The sequence below is a fragment of the Ictalurus furcatus genome, chromosome 26, assembly GCF_023375685.1.
Source record: "Ictalurus furcatus strain D&B chromosome 26, Billie_1.0, whole genome shotgun sequence".
NCBI lineage: Eukaryota > Metazoa > Chordata > Actinopteri > Siluriformes > Ictaluridae > Ictalurus > Ictalurus furcatus.
This window is the reverse complement of record NC_071280.1, coordinates 8,987,713-9,004,473: the sequence shown is the minus strand read 5'-3', so window position 1 is coordinate 9,004,473 and position 16,761 is coordinate 8,987,713. Positions and strand designations below refer to the sequence as shown.

Genomic DNA, 16,761 nt, shown 5'->3' with positions numbered 1-16,761 from the left:
GATGCGTTAATACCATATTTAGAAACTAATTGCTAACTGGACGACTGTTAGCTCTTTGCAAATTTAACAGTAACGCACCAATTTTTGAATTTTAAGTCTCAAGATAAACGCACAGCAGATACTACATATAAATGCTATGCGGTACTACATTTAAATAATTACTGTTGGGAGAAGGTATTAATACCATTTTAAGCACATTTTACTCCAAATGAAGCACCACAGCAGCACAGCTTCTGACATGTTCGCATCACAGAGCATAAAGCATGCCAAGTCTTAAATGTAAAAGGAAGGACCCAGTGATTAAAACAGGACTGTGTTGGAAGCAGCAACACTGTGGTGCTAGTTTAGCATGCTTAATGCTCCTGTTGTAAAATGGGCTTCACCATGTACATACCAGAAAACACTTCAAAACTGTAGTTTAACGTATCCGAACACATACTACAGATGTGGTACATGGAGATTAGGTTTAAGACCATGCTTATTGGAATTTAATACCATTTAGTACACGGACACCTTGTATAAAGATGATGGCTAAACCCTCAGTAGTTTCCATATTCCATGTGAAGTTTGTGGTTGCACAGTTAGCCTCTTATTTGTTGGCTGTAGCTTTGAGGTGTTTCAGTGCACTCCTAAATATTTCATAGTTAATACTAATTCATGTAGTTGTAGATGGTTTGGGTTAGTATGTACATACATACAGGAATATGTTTAGCTGACCCCTTAGTATCTAAAATGACCATAATCTTGACTTCTCGGAACACTGTTTGTTTTAGAAAATGGAGCATGTTTGGTACTCACGCTTTCCATAAAGCCAGGTTTAAAAGCTTCAGGCTGACGTCTCATATCATCCTGGTCTCTGTGGCGCATCATTTCCTCCTCACGTCTCCGCCTCTCTTCCTCATGTCTAAAAATCCACAGAGGAAATTCAGAAAGTATTCAGGACCATCATGACAAACTGAGAGAAAACCAGTGCATTGCAGACTTTAGCATTTTGCCTCTTTCAACTCATAAGGCCTTAGTGGGTTGAATCGATTGTGTTAGAGGAGGGAAACCATCAGGACTGCAGTCTGACACTCCTACCATAACATATTAATGGAAATTCAGGTTTAAAATAGTACTTAATACATGTGATATTCATTTTATATAATGACTTCATCAAAAGGTGTGAATAACTCTGAAGATTACTGAAACTTTATAATAAATTTCCAATTACTTGTTATTGGCAACTCTAATGTGTACCTCATCTCCATCTGTTTGCGCTTATGCAGCTCCTGGTTTCTCAGCTCCTCCAGTCGGCGCAGCTCTTCTTGACGGCGCATGAGATCTGGTGTAAAAAGACACCAAAATGCATCAGTGTGTTATTTTGCAACACTCACTTAAATAGGTGAGGGTCAAAGTTCAACTGCAGCAATACCTTGTCTCATCATCATGAGCTGGTGCTCATGTTTTGCAGTCTCCATCTCAGCCTCTAGTTTCTCCTTGGCCTCTTGGATATTCCTGTTCACCTGCTCCCGCTGCTGTTTCTCCATCTCATCAAGTGCCTTCCAGCGTGAGGAGTACTCAAACTCAAAGGTGCCTGGCTGGGCAAAGCGAGGAGGCTGCTCCCTTTCCCTACATACAGGGCAGGTATAGTAAGGGCTTGTAGTAATGATATTAAGTTCCATATTTATTGCCTGTTGTCATTTGCTCCACATGCTAACAATAGATATACAACAAACATTTTGTATGTTTCATTGTTCCAGCAACATACTTGTGATACTGTGCTGACTTTTGCAATAATTTTTCTGAAAGGCCATCTTCATCGTCAAACTGCTCTGTTGGTTCAACAATAACTGGCCGCGGAGATCTGACAGGACAAACCAGAACAAGAGAAGGGTAAACCAAGTGATTGACACCACCACATGATAAAACCAAAAAATTAAAATGATTTTCCGAATCTAAAAGAACTTACGTAGTAAGTAAAAGGGCTCCATCAGCACAACGGTCAAGAGCCTTTCGTGCAGCAGGCTTATTGGCAAACTCCACAATGCCTTTACCTGTAGGTCTGCAACGATCATCTACCACCACAACTGCCCTCTCCACTGGCCCAAACTGTGAAAATGCCTGCTCCAGCAACTCATTGGTAACAACTGGTGAAAGGTTTCGAACTGTGAGAGCAGCTCCATGTGTGGCAAACCGAATGCGTATTGGCCTGTTCCGCAGCACTGTTCCATCCAACTCTGCTTTGGCAATCTCCGCTAATGTCCTTGATTCCTTTAAAAAGGAAAAAAGAGAAAAGAGAAATAAGGCACTTGCCTTACAGACTGATGAGCTCAGGAGAAATGCTGCCTATTACACAAGCATACATACGACACATAAGATCAATTTGTACAGATTGGCTATGTTCTCATTTATTCTTAAAGAGAAACAGTTTAGATGCCTCACTTCCTAAACCAGTCATCTAAGGTGAAAGGTTAAAGAAATTGTTTGTTTTTTTATAGTAATAACGATCATTTTAAACAATTTCATATTCACTAATACTCTCAGTTCATATAGCAGCTGTAGACAGAACTGTAGATTAAACAAGATCTAGGGCTAACATTATTGGATGAGCAATGATTCCAGTGCTCAGCGGTTAAGAAACCTGGGACTTTATTTATAAACACTGCATACGCACAAAATGTGTAGTGGAGTTGACATCAAAAATCTCATATGCACGTACACATTGGGATTTCAAATAAATACTTAAAAGAAAATTCAGTGCATATTTACATAAACTCAGCCATACATAGAGCCTATACACAAATTAAGTATCTTTCACAGCTCTATAAATAGACTAGTAGTCTATGGTGCAGTGGGTTTTTTGAGGCTGTTAGAAGACTACACCAATGGAAGAACAAGCCAATTTAGATTTCAAACAGCAGGAATTCTGTGTTAAGTTGAGCCTATTTTTAGAAAGACCAACCATGAGAGACTCCATGAAAAAAACAACAACCTTGGATTCCTAGCAATCAATCCCTTTCAGAGAGAATTAACTAAGAGGTTGGGGATGAGCTCCATCATGCCAGATGCATACACACCAAAATCAAAGTGCATTGTGCGGTGAGGCCCAGTTTCCCAAATTTATTTGGAAAAATTACCTGTATTAATACTATAATAGGAACACCTAGTCAAAACGACACTGTTTTCATCAATCAAAAACAATTTCATGTTAGACATTCAAATCACCTGTGATGCCAACAGGACTTTAACCAATATGGTTGCTCGAGGGCACAACTCGAAGACAAAGCAGTGTACGAAACATACTTGAGGCCACTGCTGTAGGGGGTGGCTGGCTTGTGGGCAAGTTAACACAATGTAATAAATATTGTGCTTTAATTTACCTGGCTTTAAGCATTAAAATCTGGGTCTTGATGTAAAGATAGCCTGAAACACTGAATCACTCCTACAGGTGACCAATGGCTACCCTCTCAAGCACTAGCTCCATTCCCTAAGCCTCATAGTGCAGAGAAGAGAGGCTACTATGACACACATGCTATGGTACATACAGTTGTGGAGAACATATTGGGCTGCTAAAAAGCAGGTTTTGATTGGATGCATCAGGTAGGAGACTTAACCACCCACAAAATGTCCGCCACAGCATGTGCCATACTGTACCTTAACCCCGACTTACAGTACAATGATCCTGATACAGATCCACATCCCTACCCTCAAAATTGCTACAAGAGGGTATGATATGATGCAGCATTTCCCATACATAAGTGGCCCTCAATGTAACTGAGCACAGTGCCAAATATGGACTTTTTGCTAGAATTCAGCCACAGCTGACAGGTTTTCTCAGACTGCCACACAATGTAACAAGGTCTCACAACATTCTGGGATTTCTTTGGAACGCTGGCTTGTGTGCACAACTCACATGAAAAGTGCATGTGTAAAGGAGCTGTGTGTTAGTTACAGACTCCCATTCTGACTGGGTAACCCATGTAGGACAGGACTGGTCAGGACTAACCCCTAAAAGGGAAAGCACCATAAAACTATCCACAGCAAGGGAGCTTCAAGTTGAAAAAGCATGTATGCAAGTACATGAGCAGCACCCAAAATGAGATTAAAAAAGGACAAGAATTGCAAGACCCATTATACCTGGAAATACTCCAATCACCCAATGACAGCAGTATCTGAATAGAAGGAACAAGATTAGCACATCTCTTCACCATGTATGCCCTAACAGTCAGCACATGTCCAGCTGGTACAACCACCTGATTAAGAGAAGAAATGCAAGCTTCTCCTATACCCCAAATAACTACCAATATGCAGAGACTACCAGGCACATGAGTGTGGCATAACATTTCCTAGAAACCAAGATGTTATCCTTGATGAAACAAAGAACACATAAGCATGCTTGTTTAGTATCATGGTTTAATCATAACGCATGATCTGATGGTGATCACACTGTACTTTTTCAAAGTTAGGATTAAAATGAATTTATGTATATTACCATTTTCACATTTGTTTTCTGTAAGTTTATGAATAACATTTAATTGGAATTACAATGTTCTCTCTGAATAATCAAACATTAAGCTTTTGAGCCATAAAGCGTTGACTTTGAATTAGGGCTGCAAAAACTAATCGATAATTAAAATAATCAACAACTAATTTGATTATGGATTAGTCAGGTCTGTGACGTCACTTGACAACGGTGAAAAACGCATGTCTATGAATAAAACACACCTGAGAAACAGCGGCGGTCACAGCGTGAGCTGCTGTGGGAAACGTGCACGATCCAGGTCGTCCAAAACATGAGAATGTTTTATATTAAGCGCTTCAATCAAACTCATGAGTGTATTAACGTGGTTTGTATCAGATGCTGCGACAGACACATGTGCTGTTTAATGTGTTCCAGACATGTTTTCTTCAGCACCAAAATGACATTTTTACCTTTACATGCTTATCTGTAAATGTTAGAAATTCACACCAGTATTTCCATTTTACGTAAAGACTCCTCACAGCGAGTGAGTCTCCATTAAACTTCACTGAATGAGTGCGAGTCCACGCATGCGCGTCAATCAAACAGCACACGATAGAAACGAAGCGCAATAACTCTGCCAAAAATATTCATTTTGATCAAATATGTTGTTTGATACCATATTTAGAAACAAAAGTAATTGAGAGTAGTAAATATAATGAACATGTCATTGTACATAAATGTAAGAAGTGTCATACATTTACAGAATAAAGTAACATGTTACTGTGTTTAAATGAGTGAATGTGTGTGTTACTGCAGAACATTCAACTTCGAACCAGGTAACACTCAGTTTATTCTTTTGTTTTTCTTTTAGCATTTTTAATATAGTGATTGAGCTTCTGCTTTAAAGCTTGTGGACAATCAGCTGTTTTTTTTTGTTTTCAAAATATAATGTTAATATTTTACATATGTATAGCATAACCCACCATAAATACATTTAAAACCTTTTTCACAGCCTTCAATATGCACAATGTTTGAAGGACAACATCGGGCAGAATGTGAAATGTTTTTTCGAAAAAAAAATACAGAAAACAAAAAATTGGCCTTTCACTCCAAGTAATTGATTAATTGAAGAAATAATTGACAAACTAATCGATTATCAAAATAATTGTTAGTTGCAGCCCTAATTTGAATAACGTAAAAGCAGATAAAACTTTAACTTAATTTTTACTGAACAACATCGTGGTGGCACTGTGCAGGAGTATTGGGGATACTTGAAAGATGGAAATGCCAAAATACAGTTTGACTAGGCTATACCAGAACAGCCCGATCCATGAGAACAAGCACTGACCCCTAAGTGGACTCCCAATGCTGTCTCAGGTAGAGAACGTGATTTTCATGAAAGCAAATGAGGTGTAACGGCAGAAAAAATGCTGCGTTCAGCTCAACGTAGCAGTGGGAAGTCAGAGCTCGGAATTATACCGTTTGTCCAAGCTACAAAATGGGAAAACATATGAACATCTCCATGAAAGCCTGTTTTTTGTTTACGCTGACTGAGCACCAAGAGATAATAAACTAGCAACAAGCTAGACAGATGAGATCAATGATATGACTTTCATGATGCATTTCCCTTAAAACAGCACAGTTAGTGTTATAGATGTTTATGTCTGTATGTTTAGATTACTCTAAAGCAAATAAGATAAGATGAACTTTATTGATCCCACACTGGGGAAATTCCCTTATTAATATTATAGTTAGTTATATTATAACATGTATAATTATATATAATTATTATAATTCCCTTATTAGTATTATAATCTTTCAGCACTTGATTAATCAAAGCATGGCTTGACCTTATAAGAAACAAGCTAAAATGCAAAAAAAGATGCACCTGTAACAATCCAAACCGCAGTGGTGATAGATGTGGCAATTCAATTCTAATAACAATCTACCTGATGGATTATATTTATCAAACCATGATGCTAATCAATACACTTGTTGACTATAGTTCACTGTTTTAGATCATTCCTTAACCACTGAACACTGGTCAAAGGTTTCAAACATAAAAGAAGTTTGCAAAGTGCAAAATTATCAACATGTGCCTAGCTCGTCGAAGAGTTTTCAACAAACCGAGTGTTCAAGTCATTCTGCTTCTGTTAAGAAGCTGTTCAGAAGCTTCTGTTATAAACTCATGACAGACATGTATAGAACACCAATAATAAACTGTAAAACCCGGGGAAACAAAAGTTTCAGAGGTAACTTAAGAGAACTGTTCTCCACAGTTCATTGGATATTACAGGAATACACAACTTCATACAGCCTGTGATGACTGGCTCTGTAAAAATGTACCCATAAACCAAAATGTACACTCAAGCACTTTATTAGGAACACTATGCTAATACTGGGTAGTGCCTCGCTTTGCTCTCAAACACCATCAAAACTTCATGGCAGGGATTCCACTAGATGCTGGAAGCTTTCCTTAGAGATTCTGGTCCATGCTGATTTGACTGCATCATGCAATTCCTGCACATTTTTCAGGTGCACATTCATGATTCGACTCTCCCGCTCTACCACATCTCGAAGGTGTTCTATTGGATTCAGACCCGGTGACTAGGAAGACCACTGAAGTCATTGTCATGTTCATGAAACCAGTTTGAGACGGCTTTTGCTTTGTGACATGGTGCATAATCATGCAGGAACTAACCATAAGAAAATGGGTACATGGCCATGGAATGCACAACAATACTCAAATAGGCTGCGGTGATTGATTGGTATTGACAGGTACAACGTGTACCAAGAAATCATTCCCCACACCATTACACCACCTCCACCAGCCTGGACTGTTGACACAAGGCAAGTTGGGTCCATGGAGTCATGCTGTTGACAGCAAATTCTGACCCTACCATCTGTGTGCCTCAACAGAAATCAAGATTCATCAGACCAGGCTACATTCTTCCAGTCTTCAACTGTCCAGTTCTGGTGAGGCTGTGTCCACTGCAGCCTCAGCTTTCTGTTTCTGGATGACAGAAGTGGAACCTGACATGGTCTTCTGCTGTTGTAACCCAACCTCAAGATTCAACATGTTGTGCATGCTTAGATGCTTTTCTGTTCACCACAATTGTACAGATTGGTTATCTGAGTTACTGTAGCCTTCGTGTCAGCTCGACCCAGTCTGACCATTCTCTGTTAACCTCTCTCATCAACAAGGTGTTTGTCTGGAGAACTGCCGCTCACTGGATATTTTTTCTTTAGTTCACCATTCTGAGTAAATTCTCAAGACTCTTTTGTGACAAAATCCCAGGAGATCAGCAATTATAGAAATACTCATCAATCATGCCATGTTCAAAATCACTGAGAACAAATTTCCCCCGTCCTGATGGTTGATGTGACTTTACCCGAAGCTGTTTGCCTGTATCTGCATGATTTTATGCATTGCACTGCTGCCACACAATTGGCTGATTTAATAATTGCATGAATGAGTAGGTGTACAGGCATATTACAAATGATTTTTTTTTCTGTTTTATTAGCTGGAAAAGGTCAAGTAAATAAATATGTATATTTAATGCTTAAATATATGCTTAAACATGTATGCTTATTTTAAATGTCGATTGCACAGTAGGGCAACAATTTACTATGGAGAACAATGAAAGCAGTGTAACGAACACTGCTGAACAGATTGGTTAATTACTATATTACCACTTTTTGGCTTCGTGTACATCTGTAATTAATTTGTTAACTGTACATGGGCATCGCGCAAGTTGAAATTAGAGACTAATTTTATCCATATGCTGTTTGTTGCTATCCAACCCTTTCTACTTTAAATTCACTTTAAAACAAGTTATAAAAACCACAATAAACTCTTTTTTAGACTCTCAAGATGTTTGTTCACATACTATGAACATGTTCACAGATACAACCGACCCTCAACACGGCAGAACGATCTCATAATACAGTACGGCCTGACGATGATAACTAAGCTCTATCTACGGTACTGTTCTTGGAAAAACTATGACCATAACTAGCTAGAAGACATCAAGGATTGGACCACGGTACTTTTGGAAGGTTTTGTATTGTCTCTCACACGTACTATCTCCAGGTGTCAATTTCAATACTGTACATTAAAACTTGCATTCCAAGACCAATAAGAAGGAATGACTTCAGAGCAGGAAACAATTGTCTATAAACTTAATCACTCATTATATTTATCTGCTGTGCTATCATACGATATTATATGATGTGGTGTGGTGGTCTGCTGAGGGCCAGAAAATCCAGGGCCACTTTTTGGTCCCAATTCACCCCTGATTATTGCTATTAATGCTAAATAACATGCGCTGAAATTTAATATAGATGTTAAAACACTGAAATGAGGGCCCCATTCCAACATTTTGCATAGGGCCGCCAAACCAATAAACCCAACCTTGTTAAAAAGATACCCCTGTTGTTTAAAAAAAAAAAAGGGCCTGCTTTAATAATGTTTCATTAACAATGTACAGCCTATATGTCGTATTACTTATTTATATATATATATATATATATATATATATATATATATATATATATATATATATGCGCATGCAATGATATAGGTGTGTATAGAGTTAGTAAACTGCTTTAACTCGTCTGGTTATAAATTAGCAGGTGAACCTGTCCGTCTACTTCCTCCAGTAATGTTTGTGAGCTTCTGCAGAGCAAGCTAACCTGCAGATTATTTCTAATTCAACTAAACTAACTTCTGTAGCCAAAACTAAGGGCGAAAAAAAAAACAAGTTAACTGGAAATGTTAGCTAGCTGCCCACATCACATCAGCTAGGTAACCTGACTACATTAGAGTACATAGGTGTTTGTTTGTTGTTGTTTTTCTTTGTTGTTCTGTTTTTTGTTTTTAACTTATGTAAAGGTAAAGTCTAATGTGTTTTTCTGCAGATTGTCCGAATTGAATTTCCAAAGCAAACAGAGCTAGCTATGTCGTTTAGAGAGACGGCCATGTGCTTACCAGTCGGATGAATCCGAATCCTCTGTCTCGGTTGATGAACACTTCATTCGCCTCGCCATATTTGGCGAACAGCTTTCTGAAGTCTTCCTCTGTAATGTCAGTAGGAAGATTGCCGACAAACAGTCTGCACCTCTGTGTAAATGTTTTCTCTCCCGGTTTCCTAAAACTCTTCAGGTCCAAAGTCATTTCCCGAGGCTCGCTGCTGCCTTCTGCTTCTGGTTGCGGGCTTGTGACTTTCGGCGATGGCGTCGCTCCCTCCATCTTCTGCCCGCGCTCTGTGGACGGAGAGTCCGTGTTGCGACTCGAATTTTGAGGCTTCGGAGATGGAGAACTGTTCTGAATGTTGACATGCTTAAGGTTTCGGTTTGCCATTTCGAATGCAGTCTATTATGGTAAATATTATACACGTTATAACTCCCAACAATAACACAACAATTAATCTGCCTCTTGATCCTAGCAACGGCTGTGCTGGTCTCAACTGCGCTTGCGCAGACTTTCAAACAAACTCCCTATTTCCGGTGTTCTAAAAGGTGCTGTTTCAAACTTTGGCGCCATCTACAGGAAACACGATGACATGTCGCTATACCCAGTGACATTTTTCGTTCATTCTTCTTGAGTAACCGCTTTATCCCGAGCAGGGTCTCGATGGATAGATACTATCCCATGAACGCTGGGCACACTGGAATTCCTGGATGTTTTTGTGTAAATGTGTGTGAATCATATACTTAGGGGCTTTCTAGCGTAATCTGCCTACCTGCATGTTTTTGGACAGTGGGAGAAAACCAGAGAACCCAGAGGAAGTCTACACGAACACAGGGAGAACATGCAAAATCCCACACAGATAGTAACCCGAGCTCAGGATTAAACCCTGGGGCTGTTAGTGTTACCTTCTGCCCCACCTTGCCCCTCTACATTATATTTGATGGATTCACTGGATGTTATGGGGTAATTACAGGCGAACACAAGGTTATTTTTAGTTTAGGTTCTAAAAAAAATCTATTATATAGAGCAGAGGTTCTCAACCTTTTGTAACTAAAGCCCCCCCCCCCCCCCCCAGCCTCCCCTATCATGTGGTGCACCCCCTCCCGTCAAACATACATAAACATAATCAAACATACCAAGATTTGAAGAACCTTGTGATAGATCATGCGTCACTGTTGCCAATATCAAATGTAGTAACATTTTAGACTCATTGATAAGCATAAATTATAATATAAACATAATTACTATATACTGTTCATGTTAATTATTTGTTATGCTTCTATTACATCTGTTCATTTCTCAAAATGTATGAGTAAAGTAGTCTTTTCCCTAGATTTCTACTAGGGCTAGCTCTGTAACCAGTGGAATCTCAAACTCAATTTTTTACAGCAGGATGCTACTACAGAGGACTTATTTGAGAACGTTTGACCCCATAAAAAAATATGAGAGGTCTGAAACCTGAAATGTTCTGCATGCACACTGTACTTACTTGGGTACCCTATAATAAATTAAGACTGAGACTCAAACCTTTCCCATTATAAATTGACCCTAAATGTGGAACTGTGAGCAATCTTGAGCATTACAATTGGACTTAAGTTCTCAGTCTAAAGAACAAGAATGTGCAGAATGTTTATATATGTACATGTACCTTGTAGTGTACTCTAGAGATCAATTTTTGTTCCAATAACTAGGACCTGATCCTGAGGATCCTCGGTTCCTGAACCTCGAGATATTGAGGCTTCTGTATATCAAAATTTGTTGTGTGTCACGATACAAAGATGGTCATTATAGTTAAACCAAGTTTTTTAAAAAAAATGGTGGTTTTGCGATGACAATACATAGACGTAATCACTCAAAATATTTTAAGAAAAATTAAGAATGGTCAAGCAACCTGTATTGGACCACTTGAGATGGAATTACCCCAGTGTAAAAAATGTGGCTCTGTTTTATTATCCTTGAAGGCACGGTTTGACAAGGATGTAGTGGAAGAACTCGAATGGCCAGCACAGAGTCCTGATCTCAACCCCAGTAAATACCTTTGGGAAGAATTAAAATGCAGACTATGTGCCAGGCCTCCTTGCCTAAAATCAATGTTTGACCTCACTACTGCTCTTATGGCTGAATGGGCACATTCCCACAAAGCCTTCCCAGAAGAGTGGTTATTATAACAGCAAAGGGGTGGACTAAATCTGGAATGATATATGATAGCCTTGAGTAATGATTGATACAGCTTTGTTTGTATTAACAAGACCTGACAAAATTAAGCAAAGCTATTTCAAATAAATCTGGATTTTACGAGCTTTTGGAGCACCCCCAGCTGATTGTGTTATGGTCAGGTGTCCACAAACATTTGGCCATGTAGTGTATGTTATGAATTTAAAAGTGTAAAAACTGAACTGGAAGCCTTTTAAGCTATTTTTGGATAGCCAACAAAGTTTTACATTCTATTTTCCCATTTTCAAGCATAACCAGCATAAAACAAATGATTCCCCTCTTTGCTAATATTTATTACTACAATAATTTCTTTTACTTAGGTTGGTCATAGCTGGCAGACCTTGTTAGTCGTGTTTTCATCAGTCCATGTGTTCTAATATGACATACATTAAGACATATGTGCCACCACTACAAAAAGATTAGTATGATTAAAACTACATAAACTTAAAATATTTAGTCATCATTAAGACATCTCATTTATTGTAGTCTTAACATTGATAATGAATGTTTTATTAGAACACTTCCAGTAGAGAGCAGCAGTAACACATATGTGGTGCAATGAACCTAAACATTTATCTGGTACATCTCTGGCACATGTTCAGTCAGCTGGGGGCGCTCTAAAAGGTGAGCTCATAAAATCCAGATTGATTTGAAATGGCTTTGCTTAAATTTGCCAGGTCCTGTATCAATCATTAATCAAGACTTATCTATGTACACACAATATTTACCCAGCCCTGAGGAGCAACTGCAGAAACTGTCTGTGAAAGACTACAAATAAAAACTGTTTCCTCCCCTGTCAAGCATAAATTGTTTATTAAACAATACAAGATATAATTATGACAAAGGAAATTCTTTGAGTACTAATGAAGCCATAGAAGCTGGCTGGCAGAAGATACAGTTCAGGGAATACATACAAAAACATTATTCATTCATCTTATTTAACTGCTTTATCCTGGTCAGAGTCACTCTGGATCTGGAGTCTATCCCAGGAACATTGAGCACAAGGTGGGAATGCACCCTGGATGAGATGCTGTTCCATTGTCCACACAAAGATTTGTACACTCCTTTACACCTAGAGGCAATTAAAATTACCATTCCACCTCCTGTTTTTGGGAGGTGGGAGAACTCTTTGACTCTTTTTACTCTTTGTAAAGCCTTCTTGTCAGCCACAGAGCAGTTGCCATATAACACAGCGTTAAAAAGCCATCAGCAGATGTTCTGGCTCTACTGATTGTTCTTAAAAAGTAAAGCCACTGTTTTTTTTAAACTAGGGAGATAGTGTTTGTTGACCATGTGAGATCTTCAGAAATGTGGATGTACATAGGTGTACAGACCATAGAGGAGGGGGCTTAACACACAGCCCAGTGGAGCTCCAGTGCTAAATGAGTTGGGGAGGGGTGATCGTTTTCCATAATAAATAAATGACCGAGTTTAATATTTTTGTCTCATTTGTTTCATTTGGTTTTGTCTACTTTTAGGACTTGTATGAAAATCTGATGATGTTTTAGATCATATTTATGCAGAGATATAGAAAATTCTAAAGGGTTCACAAACCTTCAAGCACCACTGTAAAGTATTAGGGGTTAATTGAGGTCTTTACTGAGCAAAGAACAGGACCTCAAACAACCCCTAATACATATTTCTTAAAGTAATACCAAAATCATTTTTACTGATGAGCAGAAATCTTCCAATGTAGAATATAGAGGCTTTAATGAATTGCTGGCACATCCTAGCTTTCTTTTATGACCGAATTCGCTTTTATCTATAACAGCAAACTCCTCTTCCACCCGTTAGCTGTCCTTTCATTCTTCTGTATCTTTTTAAGGCTTTTCTGCAAAAGATTCACGTCAACCTGTCATAGCTTAGACCTTGGATACATCTGTCTGATTTATCACTGGCATTTTGCAACAGGCACATTACCCATGCACTATTTTATCCTTTATTCCCATCAGCGGCAACATCCTCATGAGATTTCTTAATGTAATTGGTTGACATTAATACTACATGAATTAATTACGTGCGGTGCACTATTATTCAATCCAGTACCTATAAACTTGTTTAAAATAAGTTTATTATAAGAAATGAAATCACATTTTGATGAGAAACTTACTTTTTTTTTAATATAAACTATATGTAATATTTTTTTCTTAAATCTGACCAACCACATATTCCATTTTTTTCAGTGTACACTGTCCTACCAATACCAACCCTCAGCAGCTTAGGCAGTAATTCTCTGTAATGCCTTAGTTGACATTACAGTTAAAACAGGTTAAAAGTAGATCACTGTCTTGGATTATCAAACCTACCTTTGGTATTCATTGCATGATGATGTCTTCTGCAATTTCATATTTGTTTGGCAAACGCGACACTTCACCTTCGAGATTTTGTAACCATTTAATATATTTTCTACTACCTTTTTGGTCCCTATGCCCACACAGTGAAATTAGTTTTTTTTTTTTTAAGCAACTCTCATTCTGTTTGATGGCTTGCAGCAGTCTCTAACTGTCGTCTTTTACTGCTGTCTTTTTTTGCATATTGGTGCTGTCAGGTGGCATAGACAGCGACAACTGATCAACAACCTACATAGCCTGGAAAAATCAGATTTGTAAAAACTATGAACAGACAAGGTCAAAACCAGAATAATGTCAGAAATGAACAAGGCTTGGTAAGTTAGGCAAATATATGTTGAGCATTACTTTGTGGTGAGTGAATGTTTGCTGTGTGAAAGTAGTGTGTGGTACAAGGTGTGTGCAATCAGTAATCAGTTGACTGTGAACTTGAGAATTCTGGTGGGTGCTGGGAAACAGAGTCCATGGTGGCCATGTTTATATGCTGCAAAGTGTTCGGGGAATTGGAATACATTGCCGGATCTGATGCTGACATGACAATGCCCCTGTCACTCACAATGTCCTCAGGGATGGCGAAGTATCGAAATACATGCCTGAACATGAGCTCGACATTTCAAAGGCAGTGGGCAAGCTAGGCAGTGAAATAAGGTGCAGGGATTTATAGAACCAGTCAACAAGTGATAGTGTGGGTAGATTCATCACAGGGAGTTGGCCTTGGTGATCCAGGTCGATATGACTATTTGTACCGGAAGAAAGCGAAGCACAGAGCCCACCTGGCTTCACAAGGATTCAGCTGTTTGGCTGTCTTGAGGTACTCTAGTGTTTTGTGTTCAATAAAGATGATAAATGGGTGTGCCACTCCCTGCAACCAGATGCCATTCCTCTAGTGCCAGTTTGACTGCATTAGGATGGGAGCGGTGATCAAGACTTTTGTCAGATTTTCAAAAGCCTCCTCAGTGGCTTGTTTCTATCTGAGGCACTTGGGTTCCTTCTTCAATAGTGACATGAGGGGCATTGCTATGGAGCTAAAGCCTCAATGAACCTCCTACAGACATCTGCAAAGCCTAGAAACCTCTGTAACTCTTTAACTGTGTTGTCTCTTTGACACATTACTTTGGTACATTGTGACCCTCTCGGGGCTAATGACGTATCCTAAGAAGGAGATCTTAGACACATGGAATTCGGATTTCACCACATTTACATATAGCTGATGTTGTAGAAGGCAGGTGAGGACTTGCTTGGTCAATGTGGGATTCCTGTGAAGGTGAATAAATTAAGATGTCATTGATATAAGCTATGACAAACCTCCTGAGCATGTCCCACATTGATCAGGCACTGGAACACTGAAGGTAAACAAGAAAGCCCATATGGGATGATTCAGTACTCAAAGTGGCCAGAGGTGGGGCTAAAGACTGTCTTCCAGACCTTTGTATTCTAAGCATGGTCAGAGTCTGCCCCCAAAGAAGAAGCCAGCAGAAGCAGGTGATGTGGAGTGGTGGATGTACCCTTGCTGAAGTGCCTCCTGGATATACGCAATTCTTCCATAGATTTGTTTTTGGTCACAGAGAGTGGGTATATTTGTGGCTGTGAGGGAGCATGGTCCCAGCCATCATTTGCACAGTTATAGGGGCAGTGCAGTTGGAGATTGCTAGCTTTGTTTTAGCTGAAAACCTCTTTGAACTGAGAGTATTCAGGTGGGATGAATATCTGGGAACTGGATTCTCCTGAAGGTAGACACAGTGAGGAGCACAATGCGAGCTCTCCTTCAACCTTTAAATGTGCCAGTATGTGCCAATTTGTACACTGGGCTATAAATGAGACTAGTAAGTAATGATGATCTGGAACAGTATTGTAAATGAAACACATGTTAACTCATTACTACACACACATACACACACACATATGAAAACATAGTATTTCATTATTATTCTTATTTTTCTCTAACAGCATCAAATAATTCTGAATGAATAGCAGAAGCTTACAGTCTACCTTTCTGGAGCAATTATTTTGTGGAGGTTTTTTTTTTTCATACTTAATTGTTTGCTGTTCTTTTTCTGGGTAGATTATTTCATATCCAGAGAGCAAGTGGAAAGGACCGTGCTGGAGCAAAGAGAGCAGAGTAGATTAATTGAAGAAGTGTGTAAAGAGAGAAGAAATGGGTCATGGTGTGCCAGCATAGTCAATATGTGAATAAGTGATATTTTTATGTGACAACGGAGGAATGATGTGGGGGTGTGATAAGTGATGAAGATATGGGAGGGGTTGGTGTAGTTAAAGAGGTCAGGGAGTATTATTGAGAAAAATAGAAAGTAAAGTGTTTCTGTAATTGGGTGTAATACTGTATGTCTCTAAAAATCAGGTCAAGCATACTGATGGCTTCCATGTTGGAGCAGATTAATATTTAGTTTAAAAATTATAATAGTAGGAAGAGGCAAGAGGAAGAAATCCCTGCTAGTTGTTGAATAGTATATTTCCATCCACCCATCCATTTTTTATACTGCTTGTTCTACACAGGGTCGCAGGGAGCCTGGAGCCTATCCCAGGGGACTCGGGGCACAAGGCAGGGGACACCCTGGATGGGGTGCCAACACATCGCAGTAATACATTTCCATTTGTACATAACATATAGCAATGTAAGTATTGTGTTTTCAATGCAATACAACCTGTGCTTAGTGGATGAATCTGTATACTATAGATAATATTTTATCTGACTGGCAGACCACAGTGTTGAACATATTATGTGCAGCACACGGGCCCTGTTAGGTATTGTGTTGGCTCCTGTT

The 16,761-nt window shown here is 39.0% G+C and overlaps 1 protein-coding gene across 4 annotated transcripts in view; it reads right to left on the bottom strand.

Annotated features, from left to right (window-relative positions):
* pspc1 (paraspeckle component 1) overlaps positions 1-10,014 on the bottom strand; it is a 45,807-nt gene extending 35,793 nt beyond the window's left edge. The window contains exons 1-6 of one of the 4 annotated variants that reach the window (XM_053615286.1): positions 9,435-10,014; positions 1,952-2,253; positions 1,751-1,846; positions 1,415-1,611; positions 1,240-1,324; positions 799-904 (exon numbers count right to left, since the gene is read on the bottom strand). In XM_053615286.1, coding sequence (XP_053471261.1) covers positions 799-904; positions 1,240-1,324; positions 1,415-1,611; positions 1,751-1,846; positions 1,952-2,253; positions 9,435-9,806 — 1,158 coding nt within the window. In that variant the 5' untranslated portion in view covers positions 9,807-10,014. The remainder of the gene's footprint in view (positions 1-798; positions 905-1,239; positions 1,325-1,414; positions 1,612-1,750; positions 1,847-1,951; positions 2,254-9,434) is intronic. The other 3 variants (XM_053615287.1, XM_053615289.1, XM_053615290.1) reach the window with 3 other exon arrangements.
* Between the last annotated feature and the right edge of the window lie 6,747 nt (positions 10,015-16,761).